Source organism: Pteropus medius, unplaced genomic scaffold, assembly GCF_902729225.1.
Source record: "Pteropus medius unplaced genomic scaffold, Ma_sr-lr_union100, whole genome shotgun sequence".
Classification (NCBI taxonomy): Eukaryota; Metazoa; Chordata; class Mammalia; order Chiroptera; family Pteropodidae; genus Pteropus; species Pteropus medius.
In genome coordinates, this window is record NW_024342647.1 from 26021 (window position 1) to 43444 (window position 17424).

At 42.1% G+C, this 17424-nt stretch overlaps 1 protein-coding gene across 1 annotated transcript; it reads right to left on the reverse strand.

Annotated features, from left to right (window-relative positions):
- Positions 1–4566: 4566 nt before the first annotated feature.
- On the reverse strand, positions 4567–12862 carry LOC120605742 (olfactory receptor 1J4). The gene is made up of 2 exons (XM_039866671.1): positions 12366–12862; positions 4567–5572 (listed from the first exon to the last, which is right to left on the reverse strand). The coding sequence occupies exons 1-2, from the start codon at positions 12860–12862 to the stop codon at positions 4630–4632; spliced, it is 1440 nt and encodes a 479-aa protein (XP_039722605.1). The 3' UTR covers positions 4567–4629.
- Positions 12863–17424: the final 4562 nt, after the last annotated feature.

The following is a 17424-nucleotide window of genomic DNA, read 5'->3' on the forward strand; positions in this document are numbered from 1 at the left end:
TTGACTTGGAGGCTGCTGGGCACCCAAGGCCAAAAGCTATCCAGTGTGAAAAAGACAAAGATTCGAGTGTAGGCATATGGGACGCCTGGAGTGAGCATTTAGTTTCTAAACTATGTCAATAAAGTTGAAGAAGAGGGTCAAAAATAGTGGGCTTCCAAATGCCCAATTATTCAAATCACTGAAAAATGACCCCAACTCTTCTTCAAAAGGGACTGTTTACTTTTCTTTTCTTTTCTTTTTTTTTTCTTGTTTTTCTTTTTATTCTTTTTGGAGCTGCCTGTGTGGATTCTGGTCTCTAGCAAGTAGAGAGTCAGAATATGAGAATATTGAACACACACACACGCACACGGATTTGTAGCTTGATTTTAAGTCTCTATCCTACACATCATCTGAGTAAAGGAAGTGAGGATATGAGTTCGTTACACACAAAAGCAGTTATTGTGACAGATACAGACTTGCCAAAGGGAGACTTATAGATTTCTCTATCTTATATCAAGGTAGGTAAATGCAGTCAGGGTATGAGTCACCTTCACACAAATTTATGCAAAACTCAAAAACAAAGTACAGTGTCACATGCACCTCACAGCGGCACACAGAACTATCACACACCCACTACCACATGCATTGAAGTCGTAAGCGGTCATACATACTCAAATTACAGGTGATGCACAGTGTCTTACACACAGCACACAGACAACAAACTCAAGGAAACGAAGTGCACACTTTCCGAGAGGAAATTTTCTAGCCGTCCATGATTTATGTACATTCTAGGTGAGAGAACTCAATGTGTGAATCAGCGGAGTGCGCGCATGCAAACACACACATGTACACATGTGCACACACACGACTATGAACATTTCTGGGCCCCAGCCGATCTCTACCAGTACTGTGAGTTCAGATACCTTCTGCTTCATGATGTTACCTGAATCTTCACTTTCTGTGCAGAAGACCCAGGATTAAAGGAAGGAAAGCAAACATCAGTGGACTGAGGACTTTTACAGGATTTCATATCTGTACACCAGATTCAAAACGATGGGCAGACAACCTCTTTTTACCCATCAGAAAGAACCCCGAGAGGAAAACAGCCCCAAATCCCTGAGTGGAGCAGCAGTCAGCTCGGGCTAATTACCCTACTTCCTCCTGGGCACTTAGGGTCCAGAGGGCCTGAGCTGCAACTGGAGTCAGTGGAGAAGGTGTCCATGATGTTTGTGATATGTCGGGCTTCAGGTCAGGTCTCCGGATCGGAAGCAGGAGGTTCCCCGGTCACCGGCAGCCTCGCATCACAAATTCAGCTTCTCTGTTCAGCTGCGTATGGCCCAGGCAATGCACAGGCTCCAGCAGCTGCTGCAGGCTCCCACAGCACCTGCGCAGACCTGTTTCAGACCTCCATTACACCCTTACTAATCCACGGGTCTCCCCTCACCCCTGTGAGGTCTGAAGCATAGGTCCCTACCTTGCTGAGGTGTAGGGGGATGAAACCGTGTGCTCTGGGGAAAATGATTATGAGCTCGCTGCTTACTAAGAGCATACCTGAGTATTTTGCCAAAGATCTCAGATACTCAGATTCTTCAAAGTGGAAATAATAACAGTTCTCGTTATGTGGATTTGAAGGATGTTTAAATGAGCACATAACGAAAGCTTAAAGGGTGTTAAGGTTTGTTGTCATTGACGGTATCAGCAGGGATCAACCATGGCTCACACGAGGTGCTTGCTTATTTTTTAATTAATTCTTTTGTTCGTTCATTCACTTAAATCATTATTAAGTTTCTCACAAAAATAAGAGAGTGATATATACTTTGGAGATATAGCAGTGAGTAACAGAAACAGAAACCCCTCTTGGGGAATACGCATTCATGTAGGAGGTGCAGAAAAAACGTTAACGCAAAATAGTTTGTAGGAAAATGCAAACATTCCAGGGAATAGTAAAAATCAGACTTGGAGCTAGGGAGAATACCACATGTCCATGAACAGGTGAATGGGGAAAGAAAGCTGTGTATGTGTATACAATGGAATAATACTCAGCAATAAATAAATAAATAAATGAATAAAAAGAATGAAATTTTTATTGATGCATATTCTAACATCGGTGAGCCACAAAATGCTTATTCTGAGTGCAAGAAGACAGCGATAAAAGTATATGCACTGTATGATTCCATTTAGATAAACTTCGAGAAGATGCAACCTAATCTATGTGACAGAAAACAGATCAGTGATTCTCCTGGGCACAGATGGAAGGAGCAAAGAAAGAGCAGAAGGGTGGGCACGAGGAAACTTCATAATCTCGACAGCTTTTAGTGAGAGTGTTGTGGGTGTACACATGTCAAAACTATTCCAATTGTATACTTTAAATATGTAAAGTTTTATACTTCAAAAAATCTAGAGATGAAATATTGCCATTTGTGCAAAACATGAATAGATCTTGAGAGTATTATGCTAAATGAAATAAGTCAGGTGGAAGGAAAAGACCTGTATGATTTCACTCATATGAGGCTTCTAAAACAAAACAACACAGGAACAAACAAAATAACACACAGACTCATAGATACAGACAACAGAATGGTGGTTACTAGAAGGGAAAGGGTTGGGGGAGGACAAATAGGGTAAAGGGGGTCAAATACATGGTGACGGAAAGAGACTCGACTTCAGGTGGTAAGCACACAATAGAGTGTACAGGTGTCTCCTTATAGCTGTAACCCTGAAATTTATATAATGTGATGAACCAGTGTAACCTCAAACATTTATATTTTAAAACATGGATGTCTTTAGCGGAAAAAGAAACAAAATTAAGTATGATCATGTTATTCCATATTGAATATTCCATATTGTCATATTGCCTAGCTACTGTACCTAGATATTTTGTCAAACACTATTCTAGATGTTTCTATAACGGTATATCTTTGAATGAGATGAACAATGAAATCAGCAGGCTCTGAGTAAAGCAGATTGCCCTTCATAATGTAGGTGGGACTCATCTAGTCAGTTGAAGGCCTTAAGAAGAATTCTGACCTCACCTAAAGAAGAGACAGTTCCGTCAGCAGACAGCCTTCACTTAAAACTGCAGCTTTTCCTCGGGGTTCGTCTGCCTGACTACCCTGTCGATTTCGGACTATGAACCTCCACAGTTGCACAGTTGTATGACCCAATTCCTTAATATACATCTCTCTTTCTACACACACGTGGACACACACACACACAAACACACTCAGGCTTATTGATTCTATTTCTCTGGAGAACATTGGCTAATGCATCTAAAATGACCGTAACTTCTCCACCAAATTTGTCCCCTGATATCTGTAAACGTATTGCCTTCCATGCCTCCCCCTCTTGGCCCTGTCCAGAGGCCACTTAATAAGCCAGGGGACGGCTTATTAAGTGGTATTGCTAGTTGCCGATCTTCATGCTTGGAATGCTTTTCCCCTGATATCCCCATGCTCCCACACCTGTCCTCAGTCATGTCTTTGTTTGGATGTTATCCTTCCCATTTTGTATTCCCAGAACTTAGAAAATCACCTGGCATATAATATTCACACACTAAGTGTTTTTCTGTGTGTGAGTTGTGACGGCATGCACTCAGCTTCTCCCAATGAGAAGTGGGAGCCTTCAGTGTAGGAACAGGACAACATTCCTTTTTCCAGACTAAAATTAGGCCGATATAGGTTGTGTTCACCACAAAAATTCAACTCAGAGGCAAAAAGTAGAGTCTTCTTAGAATGGGGAAATTTGATCATTGGATTGACTACTCTGTGCTGCCCTGTTAAGTACTTGTCACAGATACATTCAAACTAAAGTTCATTTAGCCCTCAGAAGCACTTAATCAAGTAGCTACTACATTAAGAAGGTAAGCGTTCTGGACCTTATTCAAATAAACATTGAAAACTTTACTGAATATTTATAGCTATGGAAAAAAATAGTAAGAATGAGGAAATAAGGAGCTGATTGATATTGCATTTACTTCAACGAGTACAAACTCAATTATAATTAAAAGTTATATCACCTATTGTTATGGAAGGTTTCTTTAGCTATCAAAAATATATTCCACAAAACTTAAACTAGCTCCACTTTAACATACAAATCGTCATTTCATTATAGGCGAAATGAGACATACTATAGCACATTGAGAATTCTGAACAGCTACCACCAGGGGGTCGGAAAATAGGCTGTGAAAAAGTCTAGCTTAATCTAAAACACCGTCACATTTCATACATCTAATCATGTCTTAAAGCAAAAGCGGTTTTATCTTTAAAAAGGGAATAGAAAATGCTGGTGCTGTTTTCCTTCTGAGAGGTGGTTGGTGTGTTCTGTGTCTCAGCAAGTCTCCTTGCTCTCCAGTAAGAGACAAAAAAGGCTCAACCTATTTACAAATGTGAATCACACACCTGACTCATAAGTAGTTTGGTGCTTTGAAGACTACAAGATAAACGCATGTTTCAGAAATGTCATATTTAAAATGATTGAAAAAGAAATGGACAACAGATATGATTAAAGATGAAGGGATTAAATCCAATAACATAACTGCCTATGAAGAACACTTGGGAGAGTGCTGGCGACATACGCGATAGACATACAATTTTTTGAGAAGATCTATATGACAAAGCCCGTGGGTGAAATAAGAACACAGTTAGATGATTCTCACTTGGTGACTAGGATGTTGTTTCTGAAAAGAATCCCCAGAGCCAGTTTTATGTCTCTGTTCCTTAGGCTGTAAATAAAGGGGTTTAACATGGGGGTCACTGCTGTATACATCACAGAGGCAGTCATAGATTTGTCATTGGAATCACTTAATGAAGAGGAATAGTACAGTGCTATAATTGTTCCATAGAAGAGAGACACCACAGAGAGGTGGGAGCCACATGTGGACAAGGCTTTGCGGAGCCCTGTGGTAGAGGGAACTCTCAGGATAGAGGCTCCAATACGGCCATAAGAGACCAATATACCACTCAATGGAATAATGCCAAGCACAGCCACTGCGGTAAATATGACTAGGTCATTGACAGAGGTATTTGAACAGGACAACTTGAGTAGGAGGGGAAGGTCACAGAAGAAGTGGGGAATGATATTGTCAGCACAGAAGGACAGTTGGGCCAGGAGGAGGGTGTCTAAGAGGGCAGTGCCACAGGAGACAAGCCAGGAGCCAGCCACCAGCAGCACACACAGCCCATCCCTCATGATGGTGGTATAGTGTAGAGGGTGACAGATGGCCACGTACCTGTCATATGCCATCACTGCAAGAAGGAGATTATCAAGGCAGCCAAAAACTATGAAAAAATACATCTGTAAAATGCACCCCGCATAGGAGATGAATTTGTCCTTAAAGTGCATGTCCCTTAACATCTTTGGGACAGTGACAGATGCAAAGGAGACATCAGTGAAGGCCAAGTGGCTGAGGAAGAAGTACATGGGCGTGTGGAGGTGAGAGTCCAGCCTGATGAGCAGGATGATGAGCAGGTTCCCCAGCACCGTGGTCAGGTACATGCCCAGGAACAGGGCGAAGAACACGCCCTGCTGCTCTGGCCGGATGGGGAGCCCCAGGAGGAGGAAGCCGGACACGCTGCTCTGGTTCTCCCTCCTCATGCTGCTCCTCTGTCTGCAGGAATGAAGGGAGTGGGAATTATCAGAGACTTTGAAAGTGTCATTATGGCCACCACAATAGGGTCGTTTACTTTCTCCTGGATAAAAGGAATAACTGCTTGAACTTATATCATCAGCTAGTGCTGCTAAAGCAAGCAACACCCTCTATGCCCTACATGATGTCTTCCCAATAAATGCATTCTTCTTATTCTTTCAATCAACCAGGTTTTGGCGTTATGATACTAATTGGAGTTACAAGACCAAATGAGACTCACAGGAACTCTCTCCTTGGCGTGCCAACCCTCTGGGGAGCACCTGACAGAGGGCTGACCAAATGTATGGATCTGCAGCCAGGGCAGTGCAGTGATTCTGGCCCTACCTCTTCTTAGCTGATGACTTAGGGAGCCATGCCTCTCTTGGCTTCATCTTGTTCACTGCACGGTGAAGATACCAAATAGCACACGTTCACATTTAATAGGAGGATTCTAATTCAATACACGTGAATATCTAAGAACAGTGTCCTGAATAAAATAAACACACAAAATTTTGGGCATTGCTTTTATGCCAGGATAAGTATCCAAATAAAACCAGGATTAAGTTCAGAAATTTAATAAAACAACATTACGAGATGGTCAGCATGATGGACCAAGAATACACCTACCGTTTCTGCTAACTCATCAGAGCTCTCACACTCTCAAGGGAAGTTTCCAATCTTGGATCTTATCACTGGGATAAATCTGATGGAACTTGACATAGTGCAAGTTCATCTTTTGCCAAGATATAAAACGTACGTCATTTCGTGTCTCTGTTTATATCTGGTGATGCAAGTTGGCTCAGAAATAGTAGAAAGAAAGACATCTGAGATCTGAGATCTGAGAACTATGGCTGCCGAAGGATGGGAGGTGTCTATTAGAATTCACAGTTACCTGGTTGACAATGGCTATTTCCCAATATTGATCTTCACGCTTGTAATAATTGACCTTTAATGAACACTATCTTAGACAAACACATTTTTGCATCAATGCCTCATTGAATCTTCAACAGTCCTAGCATAAAGTTGTTATTAAAGCTTCGTTGTAGACATACTCAGAAGGAATGAGAACTATCATGACATTACACAGTAACTGCTGTACTCACAATTCTCTCACTTTTCACATTTTCTAAATTCATCGAATCTCTGCTCTTAACCCTACTGTTTCTCCCTCTCTTTAACTCGACAACAGAGCCAGCACCTTAAGAAATATTATTTCAGGATTTGAAAGCATCTCCTTCCTCACATAGCAGTCAGCACTCACAGTCCTATAGGCCTTTAGTTTGCAAATGGCTTTCATAAACCTTCAAGTTCATTCAATTCGTCGATGTTTAATTTCAGTCTGGGAAGTAGAAAAAATAGTGATTTTTTCCTTTAATTTACTAAGAGAAGCAGTGAAATTGCTTATGGGACTTCACATAGATATTGTATGGTGGAACCTAATCTCAAAGGTAGATTTTCTGATAATTTTCACAAGAGAGAGAGAGAATCTACCTATTTCTTTCCATGGATGGTAGAAGGGTAAAGTTAAATGTTCAAATACTCATATGCTTAGGAGAGGAACATGACATTCACATTGTTGTGTAAGTATCTGACCGGGTAGGTCATCCCAGAAGGGAAACCGGGACTGCAGACATCTCCAGGAGGAGACCCAGGAGAGACGATCCCTAATAACACTGCGGAGCTGCAACTTGAGGGGAAGGAAACAATACAGAAACGGCGCCTTCATTCAGTCAGCAGCACGTGTGAAAGAGGTGGCTGGGAAAATGCTCAGTACAGAGAAGGGGAGAAGCTGTGACCTGGAGGTTTGCATAGGCCTAATTTTCCTGTCTTTGTACCAGATATTGTCCCCTAAGCAACGGGAAATGGAGAGTCAGATTCCTGGTCACCACGATGCTACAGTTTACTAAATGCTCACAACGTCCTACTGTTTAAGCACCTAACAGACAAGATCTACAGTGGTTATCACTGTTTGTCTCTCCATTTGACATGGAGGCTGCTGGGCATTCCAAGCTAAACCCAACACAGAAGCTATCTAGTGCGAAAAAGACAAAGATTCGAGTGTAGGCATATGGGACACCAGGAGCGAACATTTAGTTTCTAAACTATGTCAATAATGTTGAAGAAGAGTGTCAGAAATAGTGGGCTTCCAGATGCCCAATTATTCAAATCACTGAACTCAGTGTGTGAATCAGTGGAGTGCATACACACACACACACACACACACACACACACATGTGCACATGTGCACACACACGACTATGGACATTTCTGGGCCCCAGCCGATCTCTACCAGTACTGTGAGTTCAGATACCTTCTGCTTCATGATGTTACCTGAATCTTCACTTTCTGTGCAGAAGACCCAGGATTAAAGGAAGGAAAGCAAACATCAGTGGACTGAGGACTTTTACAGGATTTCATATCTGTACACAAGATTCAAAACGATGGGCAGACAACCTCTTTTTACTCATCAGAAAGAACCCCGAGAGAAAAACAGCCCCAAATCCCTGAGTGGAGCAGCAGTCAGCTCGGGCTAATTACCCTACTTTCTCCTGGGCCCTTGGGAAGGAGCACGTTTAGGGTCCAGAGGGCCAGAGCTGCAACTGGAGTCAGTGGAGAAGGTGTCCATGATGTTTGTGATATGTCGGGCTTCAGGTCAGGTCTCCGGATCGGAAGCAGGAGGTTCCCGGGTCACCGGCAGCCTCGCATCACAAATTCAGCTTCTCTGTTCAGCTGCGTATGGCCCAGGCAATGCACAGGCTCCAGCAGCTGCTGCAGGCTCCCACAGCACCTGCGCAGACCTGTTTCAGACCTCCATTACACCCTTACTAATCCACGGGTCTCCCCACGCCCCCGTGAGATTCTGAAGCATAGGGTCCCTGCCTTGTTGAAGAGTAGGGGGATTGAAACCGTATGCTCTGGGGAAAATGATTATGAGCTTGCTGCTTACTAAGAGCATACTTGAGTATTTTGCCAAAGATCTCAGAGACTCAGTTTCTTCAAAGTGGAAATAATAACAGTTCTCGTTCTGTGGGTTTGAAGGATGTTTAAATGAGCACATAACGAAAGCTTTAAGGGTGTTAAGATTTATTGTCATTGACGGTATCAGCAGGGATCAACCATGGCTCACAAGAGGTGCTTGCTTATTTTTCAATTAATTCTTTTGTTCGTTCATTTGCTTAAATCATTATTAAGTTTCTCACAAAAATAAGATCGTGTTATATATTTCGGAGATATAGCAATGAGTAACAGAAACAGAAACCCCTCTTTGGGAATACGCATTCAAGTAGGAGGTGCAGAAAAAACGTTAATGCAAAATAGTTTGTAGGAAAATGGCAAACATTCCGGGGAATAGTAAAAATCAGACTTGGAGCTAGGGAGAATACCACATGTCCATGAACAGGTGAATGGGGAAAGAAAGCTGTGTATGTGTATACAATGGAATAATACTCAGCAATATAAAAAATAAACCAATGAATAAAAAGAATGAATTATGTATTGATGCATATTCTAACATGGGTGAGCCACGAAATGCTTATTCTGAGTGCAAGAAGACAGCAATAAAAGTATATACACTGTATGATTCCATTTAGATAAACTTCGAGAAGATGCAACCTAATCTATGTGACAGAAAACAGATCAGTGATTCCCCTGGGGACAGATGGAAGGAGCAAAGAAAGAGCAGAAGGGTGGGCACGAGGTAACTTCATAATCTCGACAGCTTTTAGTGATAGTTTTGTGGGTGTACACATGTCAAAACTATTGAAATCATATACTTTAAATATGTGAACTTTTATACTTCAAAAAATCTAGAGATAAAATATTGCCATTTGTGCAAAACATGAATAGATCTTGAGAGTATTATGCTAAATGAAATAGTCAGGTGGAAAGAAAAGTTCTGTATGATTTCACTCATATGTGGCTTCTAAAACAAAAACAACACATGAACAAACAAAATAACACACAGAGTCATTGATACAGACGACAGAATGGTGGTTACCAGAAGGGAAGGGGCTGGGGGAAGACAAGTAGAGTAAAGGGGGTCAAATACATGGTGGCGGGAAGAGACTCAACTTCAGGTGGTAAGCACACAATAGAGTTTACAGGTGTCTCCTTATAGCTGTAACCCTGAAATTTATATAATGTAATGAACCAATGTAATCCCAATACATTTATTTTTTAAAATGTGGATGTTTTTAAAGGAAAAAATAACAAAATAAGTATGATCCTGTTATTCCATATTGAATATTCCATATTGTCAGATTGCCTAGCTACTGTACCTAGATATTTTGTCAAACACTATTCTAGATGTTTCTATAATGGTATATTTTTGAATGAGATTAACAGTGACATCAACAGGCTCTGAGTAAAGCAGATTGCCCTCCATAATGTAGGTGGGACTCATCTAGGCAGTTGAAGTCCTTAAGAAGAATTCTGACCTCCCCGAAAAAAGAGACAGCTCCGTCAGCAGACAGCCTTCACTTCAAACTGCAACTTTTCCTCGGGTTTTTGTCTGCCAGCCTAGCCTGCAGATTTGGGACTTACGAACCTCCACAGTTGCACAATTGTATGAGCCAGTTCCTTAATATACATCTCTCTTTCTACACACTCGTGGACACACACACACACACAGAGACACACACACACACTCTCACAGCTTATTGATTCTATTTCTCTGGAGAACATTGGCTAATGCATCTACAATGACCGTAACTTCTCCACCAAATTTGTCCCCTGATATCTGTAAATGTACTGCCTTCCATTCCTCCCCCTCTTGGCCCTGTGCAGAGTCCCCCTTAATAAGCCAGGGGACGTCTCACCTCAGGGTATTGCTAGTTGCCGATCTTCATGCTTGGAGTGCTTTTCCCCAGATATCCCCATGCTCCCTCACCTGTCCTCAGTCCTGTCTTCGTTTCGATGTTATCTTTCCCATTTTTTATTCCCAGAACTTAAAAATCGCCTGGCACATAATATTCAGGCACTAAGTGTTTTCCTGTGTGTGAGTTGTGACGGCATGCACTCAGCTTCTCCCTATGAGAAGTGGGAGCGCTCAGTGTGGGAACAAGACAACACTCCTTTCTCCAGACTAAAATTAGGCCGATATAGGTTGTATTCACCACAAAAATTCAACTCAGAGGCAAAAAGTAGAGTCTTCGTAGAATGGGGCAATTCGATCATTGGATTGACTACTCTGTGCTGCCTTGTTAAGTTCTTGTCACAGGTCCAATCAAATTAAAGTTTATTTAGGTTTTAGGAAGCTCTCAAAAACACTTTAACTAGCTACTACATTAAGAAGGTAAGCATTCTGGACTTTATTAAATAAACATTGGAAACTTTACTGAATATTTGAAGGTTTGGAAAACAATAGTAAGAAAGAGTAAATAAGGAGCTGATTTATACCTCATTTACATTAATGGGTAGAAACTGTGAGTTATTATTGAAAGCTATATCACCTATTGTTGAGGAGGGGTTTTTTTTTTACCTATCAAAACAAATTCCACGGACGTGGTTCCATAGTGTGGTGGTTATATATCTGCTTTACACGCAGAAGGTCCTGGGTTCACGCCCTAGTGGAGCCACGGTCCTTGATCTACGGCCATGCCACCCTGAACAAGCCCAATATCTGATATCGGAAGTTAAGCAGGGTCGAGCCTTGTTAGTACTTGATTTGGAGACCATCTAGGAAGACTGGGTGCTTAGGCATAAATAATAATAATAATAAAAAACATTCAACAAAACTTAAACTGGCTCTGTTTAAAGGTACAAATCTTTATTTCATTAAAGACAAAGTGAGACATACTAAAGCACCGAGAATTCTGACCAGTTACCACCTGGGGTCAGAAAATCAGGTGTGAGAAAGTCCAACTTAATCCAAAATACCATCACATTTCGGATCTGTAATCATGTCTTAAAGCAAAACTGCTTTTATCTTTAAAAAGAGAATGTAAAATGCTGGTGTCTTTTTCCTTCTGAGAGGTGATTGGTGTGTTCTGTATCTTAGCAAGTCTCCTCGCTCTCCAGGAAGATAAAGCAAAATGCAACCCATTTAGAATTGTGAATCATACACTTGACTGATAACTAGTTTGGTGCTTTGAAGACTACAAGATAAACATGTGTTGTGGGCAATGCCATATTTAGAATGATGGAAAAATAAATGGACAACGGATATGACTAATGTGGAAGGGAGTAGATCCAATAACGTATCAGCCTATGAAGAACACTTGGGAGGGTGCTGGCGACATAGGTGATAGACATGCAAGTTTTTGAGAAGATCCATATGACAAAGCCCGTGGGTGAAATAAGAACACGGTTAGGTGATTCTCACTTGGTGACTAGGATGTTGTTTCTGAAAAGAATCTCCAGAGCCAATTTTATGTCTCTGTTCCTTAGGCTGTAAATAAAGGGGTTTAACATGGGGGTCACCACTGTATACATCAGAGAGGCAGTCATAGATTTGTCATTGGAATCACTTAATGAAGAGGAATAATACAGTGCTAGAACTGTTCCATAGAAGAGAGACACCACAGAGAGGTGGGAGCCACATGTGGACAAGGCTTTGCGGAGCCCTGTGGTAGAGGGGACTCTCAGGATAGAGGCCCCAATTCGGCTGTAAGAGAACAGGATGCCACTCAATGGAATAATGGCAACCACAGCTCCTACAGTTAATATGGCCAGCTCATTGACAGAAGTATTTGAGCACGCCAGCTTGAGTAGGGTCGTAAGGTCACAGAAGAAGTGGGGAATGATATTGTCAGCACAGAAAGACACCTGGGCCAGGAGGAGGGTGTGCAAGAGGGCACTGCCACAAGAGACAAGCCAGGAGCCAGCCACCAGCAGCACACACAGCCCTTCCCTCATGATGATGGTATAGTGTAGAGGGTGACAGATGGCCACGTACCTGTCATATGCCATCACTGCAAGAAGGAGACTGTCAAGACAGCCAAAAACTATGAAAAAATACATCTGTAAAATGCACCCTGCATAGGGAATGAATTTGTCCTTAGTATGCATGTCCCTCAACATCTTTGGGACAGTGACAGATGCAAAAGAGACATCAGTGAAGGCCAAGTGGCTGAGGAAGAAGTACATGGGCGTGTGGAGGCGAGAGTCCAGCCTGATGAGCAGGATGATGAGCAGGTTCCCCAGCACCGTGGTCAGGTACATGCCCAGGAACAGGGCAAAGAACATGCCCTGCTGCTCCGGCCGGATGGGGAGCCCCAGGAGGAAGAAGCCGGACACGCTGCTCTGGTTCTCCCTCCTCATGCTGCTCCTCTGTCTGCAGGAATGAAGGGAGTAGGAATTATCAGAGACTTTGAAAGTCTCATTATGGCCACCACAATAGGGACTCTTATTTTCTCCTGGAGAAAAAGAATAACTGCTTGAACATATATCATCAGCTAGTGCTGCTAAAGCAAGCAACACCCTCAATGCCTAACACGATGTCTTCCCAATAAATGCATTCTTCTTATTCTTCCAATCAACCAGGTTCCTGGCATTATAATACTAATTGGAGATACAAGAACAAGTGAGACACAGAGGACCTCTTCCCTCGTCATGCTGACCCTCCAGGGAGGAACTTGCAGAGGGCTGACCAAACTATGGATCTGCAGCCAGGGTAGTGCTGTGATTCTGGCCCTACCTCTTTCTAGCTGATGACTTAGGGAGCCACGCCTCTCTTGGCTTCATCTTGTTCACTGTAGTGTGAAGATACCAAATAGCACACATTCACAGAGACGTTCCCTAATAACACTGCAGAGCTGCAACTTGAGGGGAAGGAAACAATACAGAAACGGCATCTTCATTCAGTCAGCACCATCTGTGGAAGAGGTGGCTGGGAAAATGTTCAGTACGGAGAAGAGGAGAAGCTGTGACCTGGAGGTTTGCATAGGCCTCCCTCCTCATGCAGTCCTTCTTTCTTCTGGGGGCGAAGAAAGTTTGGGAATCTCACAGACCTTAAAAGGGTGACCAGGACCAACACATCTCATACTATACTTCTTTGGGAAAATCACTCATTTTTAATTACACTCTTGTTAATTTCTCACACCTGTGGATGCATGCATCTTCACTCTACCCCAATGTGGCTCCAGGAAAACATCACACCCCAGAGCAGCCAACAAGACTTCATTGCACAGAAGCAAGAGGGTGTTCACTGTCTCATTTGGCCATTGCTCATTGAACTTCGGGTCTGTATCAGGGCCTCTAAGGACTGAGAGTCAACACTGAACAAGGCACGGTCCCTGCGTTTTGTGAGTGTAGATCTTGATGAGTGTGGAGGGATATATCATACGTCAGGCCAGAGCCCAACCATAATAACTCACTGTGAACTAGTATCCATTGTTTCTGCTTTAAAGCACCCTGAGACTCCAGAGCTGAGCCTGGAGCATTTTTATACTTCTGTGAACCTGCCAGCTGTAAACTCATGGACACTCTAGAAGTGGGTGCTCATTTAAAGCCAGAATAGTTCCCAAATCACAATAATCCACAAACTGTATTTCATAATAATGGTGAACATTTGGGTACTAGGCTAAGGACTTTACGTACGTTTCCTAATTAAATCCACCCATCCGCCTTACATTCCCAGATTTTAAAACCTCTTCACAGCTGCATTAAGAATTTGTGTTCTTTCATTTTTGTATTTTAGCTTTTAAGAAATAGAAACCTGAATGATACAAATTCCACAGGCACACAACAGTTCAGTAGGGGACAGAATGGCGCGCACACACACACACACACGTGTCTATTTCTGTATTTAAAATATATGTGACATATAATATGTGTAAATTGATATATATATTACCATCTTCTATAAGTTAAAAATTACCAAGTATTAGCTACTTCATGGGGTGCAATCTAATACGTCTATGTGATAAGAGCCCATACTCTTAATCACTACACATGAAACTTCTCTTTTGTTGGTTAGGAGAGTCAAGCACAATATATTATTTTAGAGCCGTGAGAGCCCAAAGTTGTCCAAAATTTTCTTAGTCCCCTGCCTAGATAATTTCATTCCTTCATGCTAATATACTTTCCAACTGACAGAAAAAGTCTCAAATGCATTCACTTCCATTTTTACAGGAATTATTTATTGAGGGCCTCCGTAGGATTTGCAAGGCAAGTGTAATTCCTGCCATTTCATACATGTAAAAACTGAAGCCAAATAGTTCAGTAACTTTCCCGAGGTCTCACCACTCATCGATGGTGATTGTGCCCAGTAACTTCACCCAGCATGATGCCTGGAGTTTTGTTTGTTTGTTTTTTTGCCTGGGATGTTTAATGAAAGGAAGGGGTTGCAAAACTCTGAACAACTCAGTCACACTCAGATACATGAAAATGATAGCAGATCCAGTCAGGAAACAGGGAGATGCTTGGAGTTTGGCTCTCTCGGCCAATGGTGCCCCAGAAGGACGGCACTTAAGAAAATAATTGATGTCATGGAATTAAATCCATGGACACCCACAAACACACCTGCACACCCAGCCACACACTCACGATAACAAGCAGCACACACACTTTCATTACTTCGGATCCATCCCCTTCCCAGGGGAAGGCAGTCAGCATGGGGCGATTAAGCCTATTCAGTCAAAGGCACAGTCATTAAACCACCACCAACAACCCATGCCCGTGGTAACATACACACAGATAAAACCAAAACCAAACCATACACCTTCCTGCTCTGACACACGAGTGTGTCACCCACAAACAGCTCACACGTGCACATGCTGCCGAGCAGAAGTTCGAGACCTCTCTGACCTCGTTTCCTTGGTGAGGTCAAGCCTCTTCTCTTCCAGCAGCTGAGACAACAGTCTCACTCCAGACGTTCAGCTCTCATCGCTTGGCTGTGATGCAGATATTTAAGATCGCAGGCATGAATCAGGAGTCTCTAATCACATGCTTGGAGGCTGGTAACTTGGTCTACACACACTAAAGCAGAGCCCAGATTTGATCTAACTCAGGAAAAGAGTCAGGCTGTGAGTCAGATACAAAGTACACACAGAGTCTCATCTATAAACCCACAGGTACACAGGCAAATCCATTGTCAAGTGCAGATTTCCAGCTCTTCTGACCTTGTCATTTGTGACCTCACCTTGTGCTCCAGACTTCTGCCCAACTCCTCAGCGTCTCTTCAGGAGACTTACTGCCCAAATGTAAAGAAGAAATATCTATGGCCTCAGCTCATCTCCAGATGTTCACGTTCCTTAAAAAGCTCCAGAAGAATGAGCAAAAAGATACCGTTTTAATTACCAATGAGAAGACCGAAACAAAGTCCCCAAGCTTCTGGGTCAGGGAGGAACCGCCACAGGCTAATTGGCCAATTTCTTACTGCACTATAGGGAACTGCGTGTCCAGGAGCCAAAGAGGACTGAAGCCCCGGGGGACGATGTCCCTGATGCCAGCAATGCATTTCTTCTTGGAATGCTTCCAGCTGAGACACAGGATTTTTTAAAAGAGGTTGTAATAGTGGCTTGTTTAGATGGTTTTGGCGAATTTGAGGGAAACTATTAAGGGATGGTGAGGCACCCAGGGCTAGCAATGTGGGAAAGGGGTAAAAGAGGAGGGAGTGGTTATTAGAACCTGGTAAGACTTGTAGGTGTAAGAGAGGACCCCTAAACAGGAACTGTGGACAGCCACTGTCAACCCATGTCCCGGCAGGGAGGAAAACAGGAGAGTAAATGTCCCAACCTCTCTCTCCTTCTGCTTTTTTATCTCTAGCTTGTGCTTTTCTGTTGGCCAAATCTTAGTGCAGCCCATAAAGGTCAGACTCCTGAGACAAAACAGGATGGAGAAGGCTAGAGAATGGACCTGGAGGGGCATATGGAGAATATCTAGCATACGTCAGCATGGATAGGATTTTCTGCATTCTAAAGACATGCTTCCTTTCTTGGTTTACATTTGTCATCACAGTTTTATCATAGAGACTATAACTCTTAAAGATCAGGGCTGGCATTTTATAGAATTACCTTCCTGTGTCCTGCCCATGGCTCAGCTGTTCATAGTCTGTCTCTGACAAGGGCTACAGGGAGAATATTTTGGAATGTCATAATTATTTGCCTGGTTGCCAACTTTAAATTTAGTGGTATATCTGTAGGATGGTTTAGTTTCTTATTGAATAATGATGAACAAAAGATGGTTTTTTTTAACTTTTTGATTTGAAATCATTTTAAAGAGACTTAAAAAGAAGTAAAATTATACCAAAAAATGTCCATGTACCTTTCACTCAGATTCTCCCAAAGTAAATATTTAACCACGTTTGCTTTATTATCATGCAGGATACAGATGTTTGGCAGGTAGAACTCAGTACATATTATCGGAAGGTGGCTGATATCAGTTTTTCCAATTACTGGAGATTTTAACCTCGGTCAGTTGATTAAGGTAGTGTCTGCCAGGTTTCTCTACTGTAAAGTTACCATTTTTATCTTATAGGAATTAATAAATATAATTTGGGTGGATATTTTGAGGCTATATAAAAACATGCTATTTCTCATTAAAATTTCAACCACTGTATATAACATCATATTTAATATGAATCAGGTGATTCTTGCCTAAAACAATTATTGAAATTGTGGTGGCCAAATGGTAATTTTTTTTTTCACTTCATCAATCATTCTACATGTACAAGTACTTTGTAAGAGAGGTTTCCCTTCTCTACAATTTTTAATCAGTTTATTTATATCATTATGAATTCATAAATTCTCATGTTGTCTCTGAGTCATAATCCATTACAGTTATTATTCTTTCGAAACTCAAATTATTCCAGATTTGGCCAGTGGGAGCCCTTTTGTGCAGGCTCCTGTGTCCCCATAATTCATTGAACACTTTCTTGCTCT